A 14,899-nucleotide genomic window follows, 5' to 3' on the forward strand; every position below is an offset into this window, starting at 1 on the left:
AGTACCAAGGGGATGATATTTCTAAAAGTATTCTAACTCAATTCTATATATATTTTTCTCAGAAAACAAAAACCCAGGTAAATAAAAAAAAAAAAAGGAAAAAAAGGAAAAAACGAAAGGAGAAGAGTGAGGGAAAAAACGAAAGAAGAAGAGTGTACATGCAGGTATATATGGTGATACTCTTCCAGAACCCTCTAACCCCTCCCAGAAATTAATAGAAAAACAAAATAAAATAACTCTCTCTCTCTATCTCTATCTCTCTCTCCCTCTCATTATTGTACACAAGAAGCTACTACAGTACTACTACAACCATGGATCCTCCCATGCAGCGAACATCATCATCATCCGGAGCGCGAATCCTAAAGCTCCACCTCCGCCGGGCCGAGGCGGCGGAGGAGGAGGAGGCGGCGGCGGCCGAGGCGGTGTGGGTCCGGGCCGAGGAGTTGGTGGACCTGGGCCTGGTGGGCCGGGCCTTGGGCCTGGATCCGGCGACGGTGCGGCTCAACGGCTACTTCCTGAGCCGCGGGAGCGAGACCCACGCGTCCTCGTCCCTGACGTGGGGCTCCCTCCTCTCCTTCTTCGCCGCGCGCGCCCTCCCCTGCGGCGCCTCCCCCGCCGCCCCCCTCGCCGTCCACGGCAAAACCCTAAACCCTAGAGCCCCCGCATCACCAGGTACTCCTCTTCCCCTCCTATCAGGGTGGAAAAAAAACAGATGCTTCGATATCAATTTGAGAGCGAAATTACATCAAACAGATAGAAGAACAACTCTCGCGGTTGGAAATTACATCAAAGAAGCTCTCTTTTCGTTTTTCTTTGGCTCTCAGATGCTGGAAATCACTCCGTATGTTTCAAGCGGATGGGCGCGCTACAAGATGACGAAAGCCCTCTCAAGAAGAACAGGATCGCCGAAAGCAGCTCAGTCGACGACGACTGCGACGACGGCATCCTCTGTATGAAGAGAAGACTTTGCTTGGATGACAGCCACCGCCCTCCCAAGAAGCCGAAGACTGCAGAATTCTGCAGCTCGGGTCCGTAGCCACCAAAGTCTTTCACTTTCACATTCATTGATTCATCATCCATCATTTTAGTTAGTAGTTAGTAGCTGTTCGTTCGTTTGTCTCATGCAGGTTCCGCAGCCGTCGGCAAAGCATTGTTTTCCTACAGCTGCATCGACGAACACGGAAAGAAGAAGAAGCGGCCGAGGGAAGAGGAGATGTTGGTCTCCTCAATCTCTCACAAACGAGTTAGATAGATAGTGTGATCTTGTTTGTGGTGTAGTGCTGCATCTATATATATATGTTTATGTATATGTGAGATGGCTCCTACATACCGATCAACGGTTGCGCAATGCGCAACAAGGATGAGCGGGATTCTGATGCAAATGTGCGCTTCTACAGGGCCTTGAATTGTGTATCATCAGTTTTGAAAGGTGGTGTTATGAAGAACATGTGTGGTTCTGAAATTGGAGTCAGGCTTGTAAGTGCCAATCTCGTGTCTCATTTGTGATTTACAATATATATAGATTGATCATGAGCAGTTCGACCGCGGAGTTTGAAATCAAACAGTTCTAATGTTTTTTTTTTTTAAGTTCAATCAAAAAAGTAAAACGAAACATCAAAAAAAAATATTCTGTGGAGATGCGGGGTATCGATCCCCGTACCTCTCGCATGCTAAGCGAGCGCTCTACCATCTGAGCTACATCCCCATTTATTTGTTTGTCTTAAGTTCGTCATATATAACAGAGTTCTGCACCATGTATATGTGAACAGATTAAGTTTCTCAACATCTGCAGTTTGTCACAATCCTGGGAGTCTCGTAACTACTTTATTTAACCCAAACTTGAAAGAAAGAGAGAGCTCTGGCACGAGACGAAGCACCTTTTTGTTAGTACGGCTCTAAATGCCAGATCTGACGGATAGAATTCTCCGTGAGAATGACATAAGCTTAACTTCTAAATTTCTACGACATATCAGAATAAAGGTACTGAGTTTAAGCCATTTCAGACTTCTAATCTCGAGAAAACAGCTAAATATACCGCAAAATGAATCGAGACCTCTACAATATAGTCATCATCTCAATTTCAGGAGAGAAAAAACTCATCATATAGCGGGAAATTATGATCTCCCCAAATTTGGCAAGAGAGCTTATAGCATTTCATCATGTTTATGAGAATATACACCCGAGAACTCGAATGCAACATATGTTTTCCTTTTATAGCAGACGACAATTATATCTCATCATGTTTGTGAGATCCAATTATGTCTTTACAGACACTTCTATAACAAGAACAACAGCAAAATAGAGAGAGCAGCAGTTTTTCAGCCACCATCACCATTCACCATCATCGAGACGAAGAAAATTTCTTCACGGACTGTGATGCACTATAATTTTACATTCTAGAAGCCGCCTTCGATGCTTCTTTTAGTGCCCTCATGATCTCCTCCGACTTTGGTTCGCCGTTGGTGTAGACGATGAGTGGGCTGTCCTCGGGGACGATGTCTTCCTTCTGATAGCTCCCCGCCGTCCTCAGCAGCTCGTCCGAGCCTTTCTCCACCACTCCTTTCACAATCACCGTCTTGTGGGACCCCGACATGAGCTCCTCATGATCGGTGTCGCCCCTCTCGCCCAGGATAACGTACATGTTCATGACATTCAGACCCCATCGGACAAAAAAGTACCTTAGAACAAGTTATTCACAAAAAAAAACATGAGCCCCAATTCACATTGAAAATTTTACAATAGATTTTTCCACATCAAATTCTCTTAAGGCAGAAATGAAGAATCGGTAGAGAATGTTGAGTGCTAGAACTTCAATCTATAGGCATCATAAGAAACTAGTTTTGCCAAATATAATACCTGAGAGCTTGAGATCGCGATGCAAGGAGAGGAATAACCTGCAACCTTGTCGAGTTCCTGCAATACATGACATGGCAACGCAGCCCACGCATCCTCAACTTCTGTCGCAGCTCATCAACGGGCTTTGCCTATCCCAAGCATTCAGCAGTCTCAGAAAAACAATTTTAAATTCAAATCAAGTTCAAAATGGTAAGTATAGCAATAACAATGGTGAGGCTATTGCATTTATTTACCTTTGTCGGATCCTTAATGAAGAATGAGACGCAGTAGGCATTGCTGGACTTCACATCCTCCCCGATATTGCTTGAAGAGTTATCTGTCTTGTTAGCGTTGCCTCGAGCATCCTGGGTGGCCATCAATTTCACGATCGTCCTCTTCACTCCATCATATCCCCACCGATATTCAATGTGAGTTGCGTAGTCTGGATCTGCGCATAATTTGCCATCAGCATCCATGCACTGTGCCGTGCCCGGATAATACACCTCACTCCCACTGCTGCAAATCAATGCGTCGAAATCTGTGGGTGGAATCTTCCCCAACTTCAGAAGTTCGAGTGTCTCGGAAATCGGCATCGCAGTCGAGACAGCGAACCCGGAGATCCGCGACAACTGTGAGTCTGATCGGACGGCCCTGAAGACCTCCTGTATTTCCCGAAGCATCTTTCTCTCAGGAGCTCCCTTCTCATTGTAGCAGTCAAGAGCGATCACAAATAACCTCCGACGCCTCCGAAGAAGAGGATACTTGTTAAGAGTAGGTCCAGAGGTATCTGATAGCTTCTTGCTACTATCTGCGCCCTTTGCTTCAGGAGCCTGTTTCTTGATTTTGCTGAGAATTTTCTTCACTTGGTCTTGCAACTCGGGATCGCCCGTAGTCACCTTCTCTAAATCTACTGGGTCATACTCGAGGGACCCGTTGAGGGAGCTCTTCTCGCCGTCAACAGATAGACGGAGAGATGATTCTTGAACGTCTGTAAGGGAGTCGCCGAGTGATTCTTCAATGGCCATGTCACCATCGGTCGGAGTATCAGTCTTCCACTGTGGATGCCGCATCCGGCACGCAGCAACCCGGGTGAGGTACGTCCGGCAGTGCTCTGGCCACGAGAAGAGGTGGATATTCCGAAGACCATTCTTGCGGCATTCCTGCCATAAGTTCTTCTCCGCCACAAGCTTTAGGAGTGCATCAGCTATAGCTTTTTGATCGTGAGGATCAACAAGCAAGCCATTGTTCAGTGCCTGAATTGTATGAAGAACATAAAATAAAAGGTCAGGCTCTTCATTTTGATCTTAAAAGGTCTTTAATAAATGGAGGAATATCGAGGCTTTTACCCGATGGATGTCGACTGGACCTCCATTTTTCGTAGCCACCATTGGAAGCCCATGTGCCGCCGCCTAAATGATTTTCAAATGAGGTAATTAGAGTTCCTCAATGGACACAAGGTTGTGTTTCATGGTATTGTGAGTATAACCAAACTAACCTCGATTAGAGTGAGGCCAAAAGGCTCGACTAGAGCTGGATTTATGAAGACCCCCTGCAAGTGAAAGAAGAATTAGTTAGTTAACCAACATTTCCTAGCAGTAAAGATGTCAAGTTAGGAATGGTAAAAAGATCCATAAAACAAACCTTTGTTTTTGCCGCAAGCCTGTAGATTTCAGGAACATCAGATTGCTTATGATGCTTCGGGAAGGCCACAAGTCCATAGAGATCATACTTATCGATCAGCTTCAGAACTGTAGTGAGGACACTTGCGTTGCCGCCGGACATCTCATCAATGTCGTCCCTGTTCCCCATTATCAACGTCTGGATGGACGCATCATTAATGCAAAGAGAATCATTTAGTTCATCAGAAAACCCTCTTCCTTTCCGAGAAAAGATACGTATTCTTTCTATTGAAAACCAAAATGGCAAAACTAAATTCTACGGACTTAATGATGATGGGAAAAGCACATAAAGAAAACTAAAAATAACATAGCTTAATTTTCCTTACCAGTACGTGCAAAATCACTATGTCTATTATATATGGACACTGAAAAGATGTAAAAATGATAAAATTTATTTTTCAAACATCTGTAAAATATAATGAGGGCTATGTTACTCACCAGATTTGCGAGCTCTCTCAAAGGGCGGCATTCTCCAAATGCTTTCACGAGGGTGGTGATGTTCTTCTTCGGATCGGGTCTTGATAGCGCCAGGATCATTGGTTTGTGAGGATTTGTGAGGAAACGCATCACCTGCAAAAATGGCGCTCTCAAGTCGGCAAGATCACAAATAATACTTCAAAACTAAAACTCTTTGGTTATCTGAGAAGAAGCAACTTACCTCCGACCAAATAGGCGGGATGGATTTAAGAGAAGCACCATCTGCACCGATAAGCTCGAAATCTCCATCAGCCTCGGTGCTGTCTTCCGGGACCACGACATTACTAAAATCCATACCTGGTGGAATAACCTGCAATGAATAAATAAGGTGGAATCTAAATGAGCTTTGTTGTGTTCGACTTTGTGTCAAGTGTCCTTTTTGGCAATTTAACTCCACATTGGTAGAATCTTTTTTGCTTTCTGGAGATGATCTAAAGAAAACGCACTACTATTTGTGCTTTCGTCATGTATTTTAGATCTTTCTATTTCAGAAATGACTACTGATTAGATGAAAATTACAGACAAAGATCAGATATGGGTAGGAACTTATATGAAGTATACAGAAGTTCCTTCATTGAGTTGGTTTGGCCTTTAATTAATGCAATGGCCCAATGAGTTCGATTTGCGGGCAAAGAAATGTTCATGGCTTCAGGTTAAGCCTATCAAAATTTTTATTTTCTTTTCACCGAGTAATCTGGAAAGCTTAAATATATTCACAGATGCGACACTTACGACCATCCTTGGCATATAACGGCCATGGCAGCTAACACCTCGTCGAGCTCGTGCCCTCAACACCCTCTCAAGCTTCACATCAAATCCATCATACAATCCCCACTGCTCATCGATCTCCTGCCTCGTGCTCGTAATAACCAACTCAGCGGCATCTAAAGACAACTCCTCGGCTTCGATCCGTCTCATTATCCTATACGTCGCATTAATATCCTCCTTCGACATTCTCCCTTGCTTAAGAAGCTGCTCCAACTTATTCCTCCCCAGTGAATGGCCTGTAAGAACCATCGGCACATTTAGGGCACCGGAAAGGAGTGCAGCCACATCACCAGCATCTGCATAATGCCCATGAATCACATATGGCCAAACCGGCTGCCCCCCACCGACCTGTTCCCCTAACACCCTAGACATGTTCAGAATGTGGGCGAGAGCCCCGTCGACGAATTCTTGAAGGTAGGGCCACAGTAATTCCTTCCTTAGATACTTATTCCGCGGGCCAAATGGTATACGTATAATATAAGCTCCAGCACTCTCTCCAAGATCGTTTCCTTCTGGCTCATACGAGCCCGAGGTTAGCATTTCAGCTGGCTCCCCGTAGCTCCAGTCGACATCAGGGGATGATATCTGGCGGGTGAAAAGGTCAACTCTATACACCCCCGGCATCATTGAGAGGGCGCGGGCGAGCTCGACAACATACTTTACCTACATGAAAAGGAGTTACAAATATGTTATTTCACTAAATGGGCTTTTTATAAAGACGTAGGGTAGAAGTGGTGCTTACCTGACCACCTGTATCAGAGTCTCGACCGAGTTCCATGTTTTCCCCACGAACCAGACCGTGCAAACTGCACAAAGAAGGATGCAATACAGTTATAACAGATATCAACGAGAAAGAAAGACATTTTTATTCAAGAAATCAGCGATCTGCATAAGACCCAAAAAAACGTTTATGCAGCATCAAATCACAAATAAAAGGTAAAAGTTTATGGTGTTCGACACAGTGAACGCCAGATAACATCCATCTCTTCACTAGAAAAAAAAGCCAGTTTCTAAAGATCGATTTCACGTGATTTGTCCGCTACGTTGGTAAAATACGATGTCCTACATGAGGTTACGTTTACCAAATAGAAGACGACAATTTTGCAAACTATATCCACATTTAATCATGTATTACTCCCATGGTTCAACAATCAATTCAATATCTTATGACATACATAACAACTCCTAATCAGCTGATTATGATCGTGTTCAACATATTTTAGCTCTGATTTAGGACTTGCTTAATAACGAATGTACCATTATATGGAAGGTAAAAACTCTTTTAAATTTTAACCAACAAAATGGAAAGTGCATGACGAATCAATTCTCAAATGCAGAACTTTCAGAAGAGTGATGATATGAACACTATACAAACTGTATCTTTATTCTGAGTAGATATGCAGCAAGCCAGTTTGCCTATCTAGGAGCATAGAAAGTCTAACCGAAAATATATCACATAATGCAACGACAGTCTTCAGAGCTCTCATTGGTGGTTTATAAGCAATTTAAAGACTGTAGATCACCTAATAACAGAGTAGGTACTGCGCGTACATGCGTGCAAGTAAATGCACATATATTCGTGAGTGCGCACACGGGCACGTGTCTGTGCATGCATGTGCGTGTGCATGTACACATGCTCATGTTTGCTCATCTGCAGAAAATCTATGCTTTAAAGCATCAAAACCTATCGACTGTAAAGACATTTGATGTATATAAATCGTTATTGACCATGTGATAACAAGTTATATGCACTATGAGCAACAGGGAAATCAAATAACCACAGAAACAACACTCGGTACACATACTGAACCAAATTTCACATTAAAAACTAAGCACACAAGTTTAAAACTGCTAGTACCTATCAATCTTCTTGACATTCTTCTTCTATTAGTTGGGGAACAAAACCTCTCTCAGCTATTTCTATGTTCGAAGTAGCTAGTCGGTTGATCAATCGACCAACTAAACAGACACATGCTAAGCCGAATACCTCATGACTACCCAACAAATAATGAACGACATTTTTAGTAGTTCATTTATGAAGATAATGATCAATTGAGTGAATTTTTACTTGGATGAGTTAGCAATAAGAGTAAAATAACAACCAGTATTTATATTATGGCTAGAAGTGTGCTTCTTTAGAGTGATAATACAAGTTTTTTTTTTTTGTAGCTTAGCACTCAAAAGTACAAATTTGGAAGTTCAGAAACTGAACCATTGAAGTTTGGCATGTTAGGACCAAAAGGGACCTAGTTTGCCTGTCCATTAAGTAGTATCAAAATAAACTTATAAAATCCTAATATGCCAATTCATTTGGGCTTATGTGATTTGTCGTGAACAGTAAATTAAACTATGTACGTTACGACAAATGTAAACAGCATCCGACAGTCTAGATGTTGAATATATCGACTTTGTACTAGAAATAAAAATAGCGTTCAACAAAGCTGTTTAACATGCATGCTTGCGTGAAAAAGCTTAGAATGAGGAAATTTTTTAGCATTCAAAACTATAATCAGGATTTCTACCAATATATGAAACAGGACATCAACATTAGCTTTGATTGGTTCGGTCGTTGTTGAGCTACAAATGCTGCTTTAACACATAAGCAAACTTACTACTGCATTTTCTTTAATAAACTACAAGATACCGATGTAGGTAGCCAATCAAATCCCTATACCAAAAAAATGTAATGATGAAGCACACTTAACTAATTCAGAGCCAGTATCTTTCAAGGAACAATACTAGAGAGAACAGTAGGAGAGAACAGTAACGGATGTTTCCCTGAATAGGAAGTAATACAAATCTAAAAGTGTTCAAAAGCCCAAAGCAGGAAAGCGGCTTCATAAACGCCATTACAGAATATTCCAAACTTTAAAATTCTTTTTTGCCATATTAAATACATCTACTAAGATTAGCCTTAATACATAACCATCGGAAATTCGTTATCTTCTTGGTATATAATCAGAGGATCCGTGCATCTCAAAGGCGTAAAACACTGATATAAAGAGAATTTTAGTTTCGTTACATTGGCCCATGATGAAGTACTGTAGGAAAAAATAAAAACTTTTTATTTCGTAAAGTGCTTTGACTGTTAAAAGCACATCCTCACGGCGCACAAAGAAGTACCTGATGAGCACAATGTACAGCTTCTTCCCTTTATTATCGTCGGACCAGAGCTGTAGGTCGGAGATATTCCTTTGAATTTTCTTTCTCGGAGTCTCGCTCTGCAGCAATTCACCTACGGTGTCTCCTTTTTCTCCTTCCGAAAGATCCTCCGACATGTCCTCCGTGGCTTCACGCCGTCCCTGCTCCCGCTCCCACCTCCTCTTCGTCAGCCTTTGAAAATCCTCCCATTCAAGCTGCTCATTAATTAGCAAACCAACCATTTTTAGAATTTTTTCATTCTTAATGACACTTCCGAAAGATGTTCGACATTTTTGTGTCGCCCGATAAATCCTTAGCAATTATAAATTAGGGATCATGTCCTCAATGTGCAAACAACAATCCTTTGCGCGGACTGCTTTATACCCTCATAAAACCAGTCGTAAAGGAAAAAAAATAATAATCAAAAAGTTTAAACCAATAAAGCAAACTAACGACTACCCTTTTTTAGAACCAAATTAATTTTAAACAATCTCATCATACAGCCTGTTTAAGAATTCATAAATGAAAAGACAAAAAAAACATAACGCACTTCGCCTCGAATTATTAGCCTATTTCCATCTTTCACACTGTCACTCAAAAGAAAACATAAACATATGTATGTATATTTTTTCTCACAGCTCTATCCAAACCAACAGAAATTGTCAATTCAAATAAAGCTACCAATGATTTTTTTTTTTTTTTTTTTCGTGCCATCCGGCCTTTGATGCATTAAGCTCGTGATTGATGGAACACAACATCCGACTTGTATAGTAGCGAAAAGGAGGAACCAAAAATTCAAATCACTAGAAGTATTTAAGATATCTCAGAAGTAAAACCACATGATATAAGGATATAGTAAAACTATAAAGAAGGAAATATAATATACAAACTACTTCAATTTCCGAATTCGAACAACCCGCTATTTAATTTCCTCTCCTATACAGCATGTCACACTCCCCTATGAACAAAATCAGTAAGCAAACATCAAAGCAACATAAAGTTCACAGCAAATTGCATCAAATTAAAGGGAAACAGAATATGTTTCAATCGATCAGGGGATGATCACAGTTTACATCACCTGCTTCTTCTTGCGGGTGAGGTGCCAGATGCGCCAGCACATGTTCTCGAGCCGCGAGCTCCGCTCGCGCGAGTTGCGCGTCGCAACCACCTTGATCCAGGTCTTGTGGAGATCACTCTCATCCACCCCTGTCACCACCTCCTCCACAAAATACTTGGCCGGATTGAAATGCCCCCTATCCCGAAAGCTCACCGCCCCCGCCGCCGCCGGCCCCCTCTGCTCCCCACCCCCCGCCGCGGCCCCGCTATCCAATATCGCCTCCAAATACCCATTAATCCACTCATTCCCCGCCATTTCCAATCCCAAATCCAACACTCCAAACAACTAAACTACCCTGCAATATGAACACTACTGCTGCTGCTGCTGCTACTACTACTATGTACTAGCTATTCAAGATGAGGTTTTTATTAAGGAAACAGCGATATGGGGCGTGTTTCTATCTATAGAAGCCACGCGAAAGATGTGATGATCTGTGATGAGAACTCCATCTGGTTATTGCTATGCTATAAACGAAGAAGCATTTGATCCTTTTTGAACAAAGATAGGAACAAGAGAAAGGAGAGGGCATAGATTCCTTATCTATAGAGCTCCAAACAGAGTAAAAGAGGAAACGGGTATCGAAAGGTTCGATCGAAGGGCGCGGACAAGTGTGGATTCGTTCATATCGGTGCGAACACGTTCGCCATTAGAGCTCTCTCTCTCTCTCTCTCTCTCTCTCTCCCCCCCCTGCATGAAGAAGAAGAAGAAGAGGAAGGAGAATAGAGGAGGTTTGTTTTGTTTTGTTTTTTTTGCTTTGTTTCTTTTTTCGCTCTTCGCTTCTCACTCATTCAATGAACTATAAACGATGAGGTGGGTTTCATGCGTAGCGAAGCCAAGTTTGCCGCGTGCACCCGGCGCACAGGAATCTTTTTTTTTTGAAAAAAAATAGCATGCTACCTGCTTTAGTCATTAAAAGAATGAACTACGCTATAGGGGTGAGGTAACAAAAGCCTCGGAGGGGGCAGGGAAAAAAAAACTACCGACAACCAACGTGTAGCCGATTAGTTGAGAGGAATTGCTCCCAAAGATTCATCAGCTGCTTAATCTTGTATACTGTAAGAAGGGGTCCGACTTCCAGACCTTCAAAATTACCCACCAACAGGCTGCCAATCCGGATATCATAGTACTCATTGACTGTATTCCAATACTCGCCATCCACCTAGATCACGTCGTCCCCTCAATTTCTAGGCTGGACATTCTCCAAGATCATTACCTTCAGGAATCTCGAAAAAACGCACCGTGTGAATAAGTGGTCGATAGTTTCTTTTTCAAATCCATACAACACGCAGGTTGTGTGTGTACAAAAATCTTAATATCGAAATTTAACTCAATGAATGAGTTCTGTATAATTTTAAAAGATTCATGGATTAAAAACTAATTATAAATTCAGGATAAATAATTTTTACGGATCGAATAATCTCTTTTCGTATAGTAATGCCTAAAAAATAATAATACATTTAAAAATTATATTTTTAATAAGCCAAAATACAAATAATGCATATTTGAAGATCTAAAGTTTTGGTTTTACAATTGTGTCCTGCCTACGTGCATGTTTTTTAAAAAATAGACTTTGCTATACAATCTTCGAATTCCTTTTTTAAGAATTGTAAGAGAATTATCAAATAGATTATAGTATATTCTATAAAAAAAGCTATGAATACTAATTTAGTTAATCAATCATCTCTAACACAGTTGGCAGAGAACTTGATAGCAGATATATAAAATTTTTAAGTTTGAAACCTAGTTATTTTATATTTTTAGTTAATATTTATTTCTAAAAAAAATGGGTTAGATAGCAGATTAAACAATTTCATAATTCGATTACCAAATTTAAAAATAGTGATCAAGTTTAAGTATTCATTTTCAAATATACTATATAGCCTATAAATCGGATAAGTTGCGTACATTTTTATCCATTATATATAAAAATATTTTTCTGAATCTAATTTTATTAGACAGGATACGGTGCACAATGCGCCAGGTGCATGCAACAACTCCGCTGTGGAGGGAGGGGAGCCAGAACGGTGTGGGGTGGACACGTGGTATGAGGTGGGGCCCGCGGGTTCGTACGTGTGCAGCGGCGCCCACACGTGTGTTGTGGGGTTGTGGGTGTGCGGAGGCGGATCTCCCCTTCTTTTGACAGCTCCGAGAAATATGGCCCGCTACCCCATGGAAGAAACTATTTCGTCGACCCAGTTCACCACGTCATAGGTGGACCGAACGTTCCACCGCTAAACAAAAGGCTATAATTGTGCGGTCCACCGACGACACGGTGCACCGGGTTCAGGAAAGGCTTCGCACAGTTGCGAGCGCACGATTGTGGCTGCTGCGTTGGTGGTGGACCTCTCGATCCGGACCGTCCACGCGGCGGAACTTAGTTGGCGGGGAATTGGACGTACGTGATCGGACATACACACGCACACGCACACACGCGCAGTGCAGCGTGCCTAGGAAGGTGCGCCTGTAGATAAGGGCGCTCAGTTTTGTGTTCGGATTCGGATCCGAATCCAAATTTAGATACAATTTGTGTGAATTTTAATCTATCTCAACAACTAAATCACTCATTTATCATTAATGATTACAATAATTGGGTGGGGGGGGGGTTATTAAAATCTGGATCCGAATCCGATAATTCAAGTGGGGCCAGGTTTAGGGTTGCATCTTGAGGGGGGTCACAAGATTCATGAGACACTAAAAAAGACAGAAAAAGCAGTAATGGCAAATTAGTAACTTTAACCGAATTTTGTCATTCATGAACCTGAGGTACTTGTGATCTTGGCTCAAGGAGGATAATTTGGCCCAGTCACCCCACAGTATGATTTGTATCGAATTGTTGTTTTACATGGTAATGATCTTTAACTTTAAATTGGAGACGATGACTTAATTTGTCGAACGCGCTTACTTTTAATGACTATAGTTAAAATTAAGCTGCATTATAAGGCCTATTTTACGAATACACTAACCAAGCACAATCATTTTCATGCTTCTTTAAGATCATGAAAGTACATAGAAGTTAGCCACTTTGAATCTCTGATTCTTTGTTACATAAAATTTAACGGAGGGCGCCTTCCCAGGAAAGATATTAAGCCAACTAGTCTAAGTGGCTAGCTCGTGAACTGGATTGGTTCGGACCTCAAAAATTCGGCATAATAGATACAAAATGGTGTTGATCATCAATTTAGATTCCCATCTTTTGAAGCATTTGATTTGTAGTGCGAACTTCCTTCTTACTGTCCTCTAAGGGTACGTTTGGTTCGAGTTATGTAATATTACAGAGTATTTCAACATATTCAGATATTTTGGATTTCGGCGTGAGATTACTACTGATGCTGCATTAGCGCGTTTGGTTTAATGCAGTAATGTAATACTGGATTGCAGTATTTATAGTATTACTACGTTTGGTTCAGTTTATAAAATTTAGTAATCCTGACATAAAAATATAATTTTTTTTTAAATTATCCTTGTTGTGGTCATTTGAATATTATTTTTTACTAAAATATAATTTGCACTAGTACATTAATTATATTAAAAAGTAATAAAATAAAAAGACCAAACATGAAAAAAAAAATTAACGTTGCAAAAAATTAATTTCAACCCATAAAAAAATAAATAGAAAAAAAGATCATTATGCATAAAAGAATAAATAGGTGTTCGTGCAAGAGAGAGAGAGAGAAAGAGATAGAGAGCGAGAGAGAGCGGCGTGCGAGAGAGAGAGCGAGAGAGAGTGGCGTGCGAGAGAGAAAGGGGGGAGGGCGTGAGAGAGAGATGAAAACAATATTGTTAATTGGGTTTGGGGGTATTGGAGAGTAAAATTGTCATTTTACATAATATATAGTATTACCGGTTTTCAGTAATGCAAGATATACGACCCCTCTCTCGTTAATATTTTCGGTGTAATCCTACTCGATTTGTAATGCTACATTAACGACTAGATTATATAACGGATGAACCAAACACAGTAATTCTGGCAGGATTACTTGTAATCCTGTCAGGATAACTCGAACCAAACGCACCCTAAGCTTAATCAATATTAGAGAGAGGAAATGGTTCCAAGCTTGTATTCAAACTTGTCCACTTACTTGTTTGTATCCTTAATTTATTTTGCTTCTATTTGATCTTAATCCGCGCTAGTAAAATAATGAGTTTAATTATAAAATAGGTCATAATCTGTGGTAAGTGAAAGAGGCTATATTCTCAATATTGGAATGGATGGAGAAAATGCTGATCCTATTTTCTCAACTTCTATGTTTTGTCGACACTTCTACATTACATATTTGAATGATATTCTTGAATTTCGAACTATATGTAACGTCTCCAATAGTCACACATCGGATGGGATATTGATTCCAATCAGTTTATATGAGGTATATACGCTAGTAATAATAACTAGATTTAAGCATTTTGGGTCAGTGGTTTGGGTCCAACCAATTATTATTGCTAGCGAGTTGAGTCGTTACATTTGGTATCAGAGCCGAATACTAGTCGAAAATGTGAAAGCTAAGTGTTATGTCGGGCAAAGTGCTACACCAACGGATTTGGTGGGAGCCACCTGTTGAACCCGTAGGAGCCACCTCTAGAATCTCACATTGCCTGGTAATTCTAATCCTAATTTGTCTGTCTGTGATATAGTTTGAACGTCCCCAATAATCCCACATCGGATGGGATACTGATTCTGATCAGTTTATATGAGGCCTATACGCTAATAATAATAACTGGGCTTAAGCATTTTGGGCCGGTGGTTTAGCCCCAACTAATTATTATTGCTAGCGGATCGGGTCGTTACACTGTAATACCGTGTCCACGTGCGTATGGCCAATAAAAACCTAGGCTTACTCACCTCACATCAATGATAAAAGAGACAATCACCTCACTAGTTTTTTTT

The 14,899-nt window shown here is 41.0% G+C and overlaps 2 protein-coding genes and 1 non-coding gene across 3 annotated transcripts; 1 reads left to right on the forward strand and 2 right to left on the reverse strand.

Annotated features, from left to right (window-relative positions):
* LOC109707702 lies at positions 178-1,562 on the forward strand. The gene is made up of 3 exons (XM_020229184.1): positions 178-672; positions 825-1,028; positions 1,128-1,562. The coding sequence occupies exons 1-3, from the start codon at positions 312-314 to the stop codon at positions 1,250-1,252; spliced, it is 690 nt and encodes a 229-aa protein (XP_020084773.1). The 5' UTR covers positions 178-311; the 3' UTR covers positions 1,253-1,562.
* On the reverse strand, positions 1,633-1,705 carry TRNAA-AGC. Its single transcript has one exon. It is a non-coding gene; the product is annotated as a tRNA-Ala (tRNA).
* LOC109712530 (sucrose-phosphate synthase-like) lies at positions 2,105-10,777 on the reverse strand. Its single transcript, XM_020236136.1, has 12 exons — positions 9,979-10,777; positions 8,883-9,115; positions 6,502-6,565; positions 5,724-6,422; positions 5,173-5,301; positions 4,953-5,084; positions 4,477-4,653; positions 4,331-4,384; positions 4,182-4,244; positions 3,090-4,088; positions 2,857-2,984; positions 2,105-2,678 (listed from the first exon to the last, which is right to left on the reverse strand). Exons 1-12 carry the CDS (start codon positions 10,270-10,272, stop codon positions 2,390-2,392), a joined length of 3,261 nt encoding a protein of 1,086 aa, XP_020091725.1. The 5' UTR covers positions 10,273-10,777; the 3' UTR covers positions 2,105-2,389.

Source organism: Ananas comosus, linkage group 1, assembly GCF_001540865.1.
Source record: "Ananas comosus cultivar F153 linkage group 1, ASM154086v1, whole genome shotgun sequence".
NCBI classification, from domain to species: Eukaryota; Viridiplantae; Streptophyta; class Magnoliopsida; order Poales; family Bromeliaceae; genus Ananas; species Ananas comosus.

Excerpts from the sequence above, each read along its gene's own strand:
- LOC109712530 (XM_020236136.1), bottom strand. The coding sequence starts at position 10,272 with ATGGCGGGGAATGAGTGGATTAATGGGTATTTGGAGGCGATATTGGAT. Across the intron at positions 9,116-9,978 it reads TCACCCGCAAGAAGAAGCAG|CTTGAATGGGAGGATTTTCA; the intron begins GTGATGTAAACT and ends ATTAATGAGCAG. Across the intron at positions 4,089-4,181 it reads GTCCAGTCGACATCCATCGG|GCACTGAACAATGGCTTGCT; the intron begins GTAAAAGCCTCG and ends CATACAATTCAG.
- LOC109707702 (XM_020229184.1), top strand. The coding sequence starts at position 312 with ATGGATCCTCCCATGCAGCGAACATCATCATCATCCGGAGCGCGAATC. Across the intron at positions 673-824 it reads TAGAGCCCCCGCATCACCAG|ATGCTGGAAATCACTCCGTA; the intron begins GTACTCCTCTTC and ends TTTGGCTCTCAG. Across the intron at positions 1,029-1,127 it reads TGCAGAATTCTGCAGCTCGG|GTTCCGCAGCCGTCGGCAAA; the intron begins GTCCGTAGCCAC and ends TGTCTCATGCAG.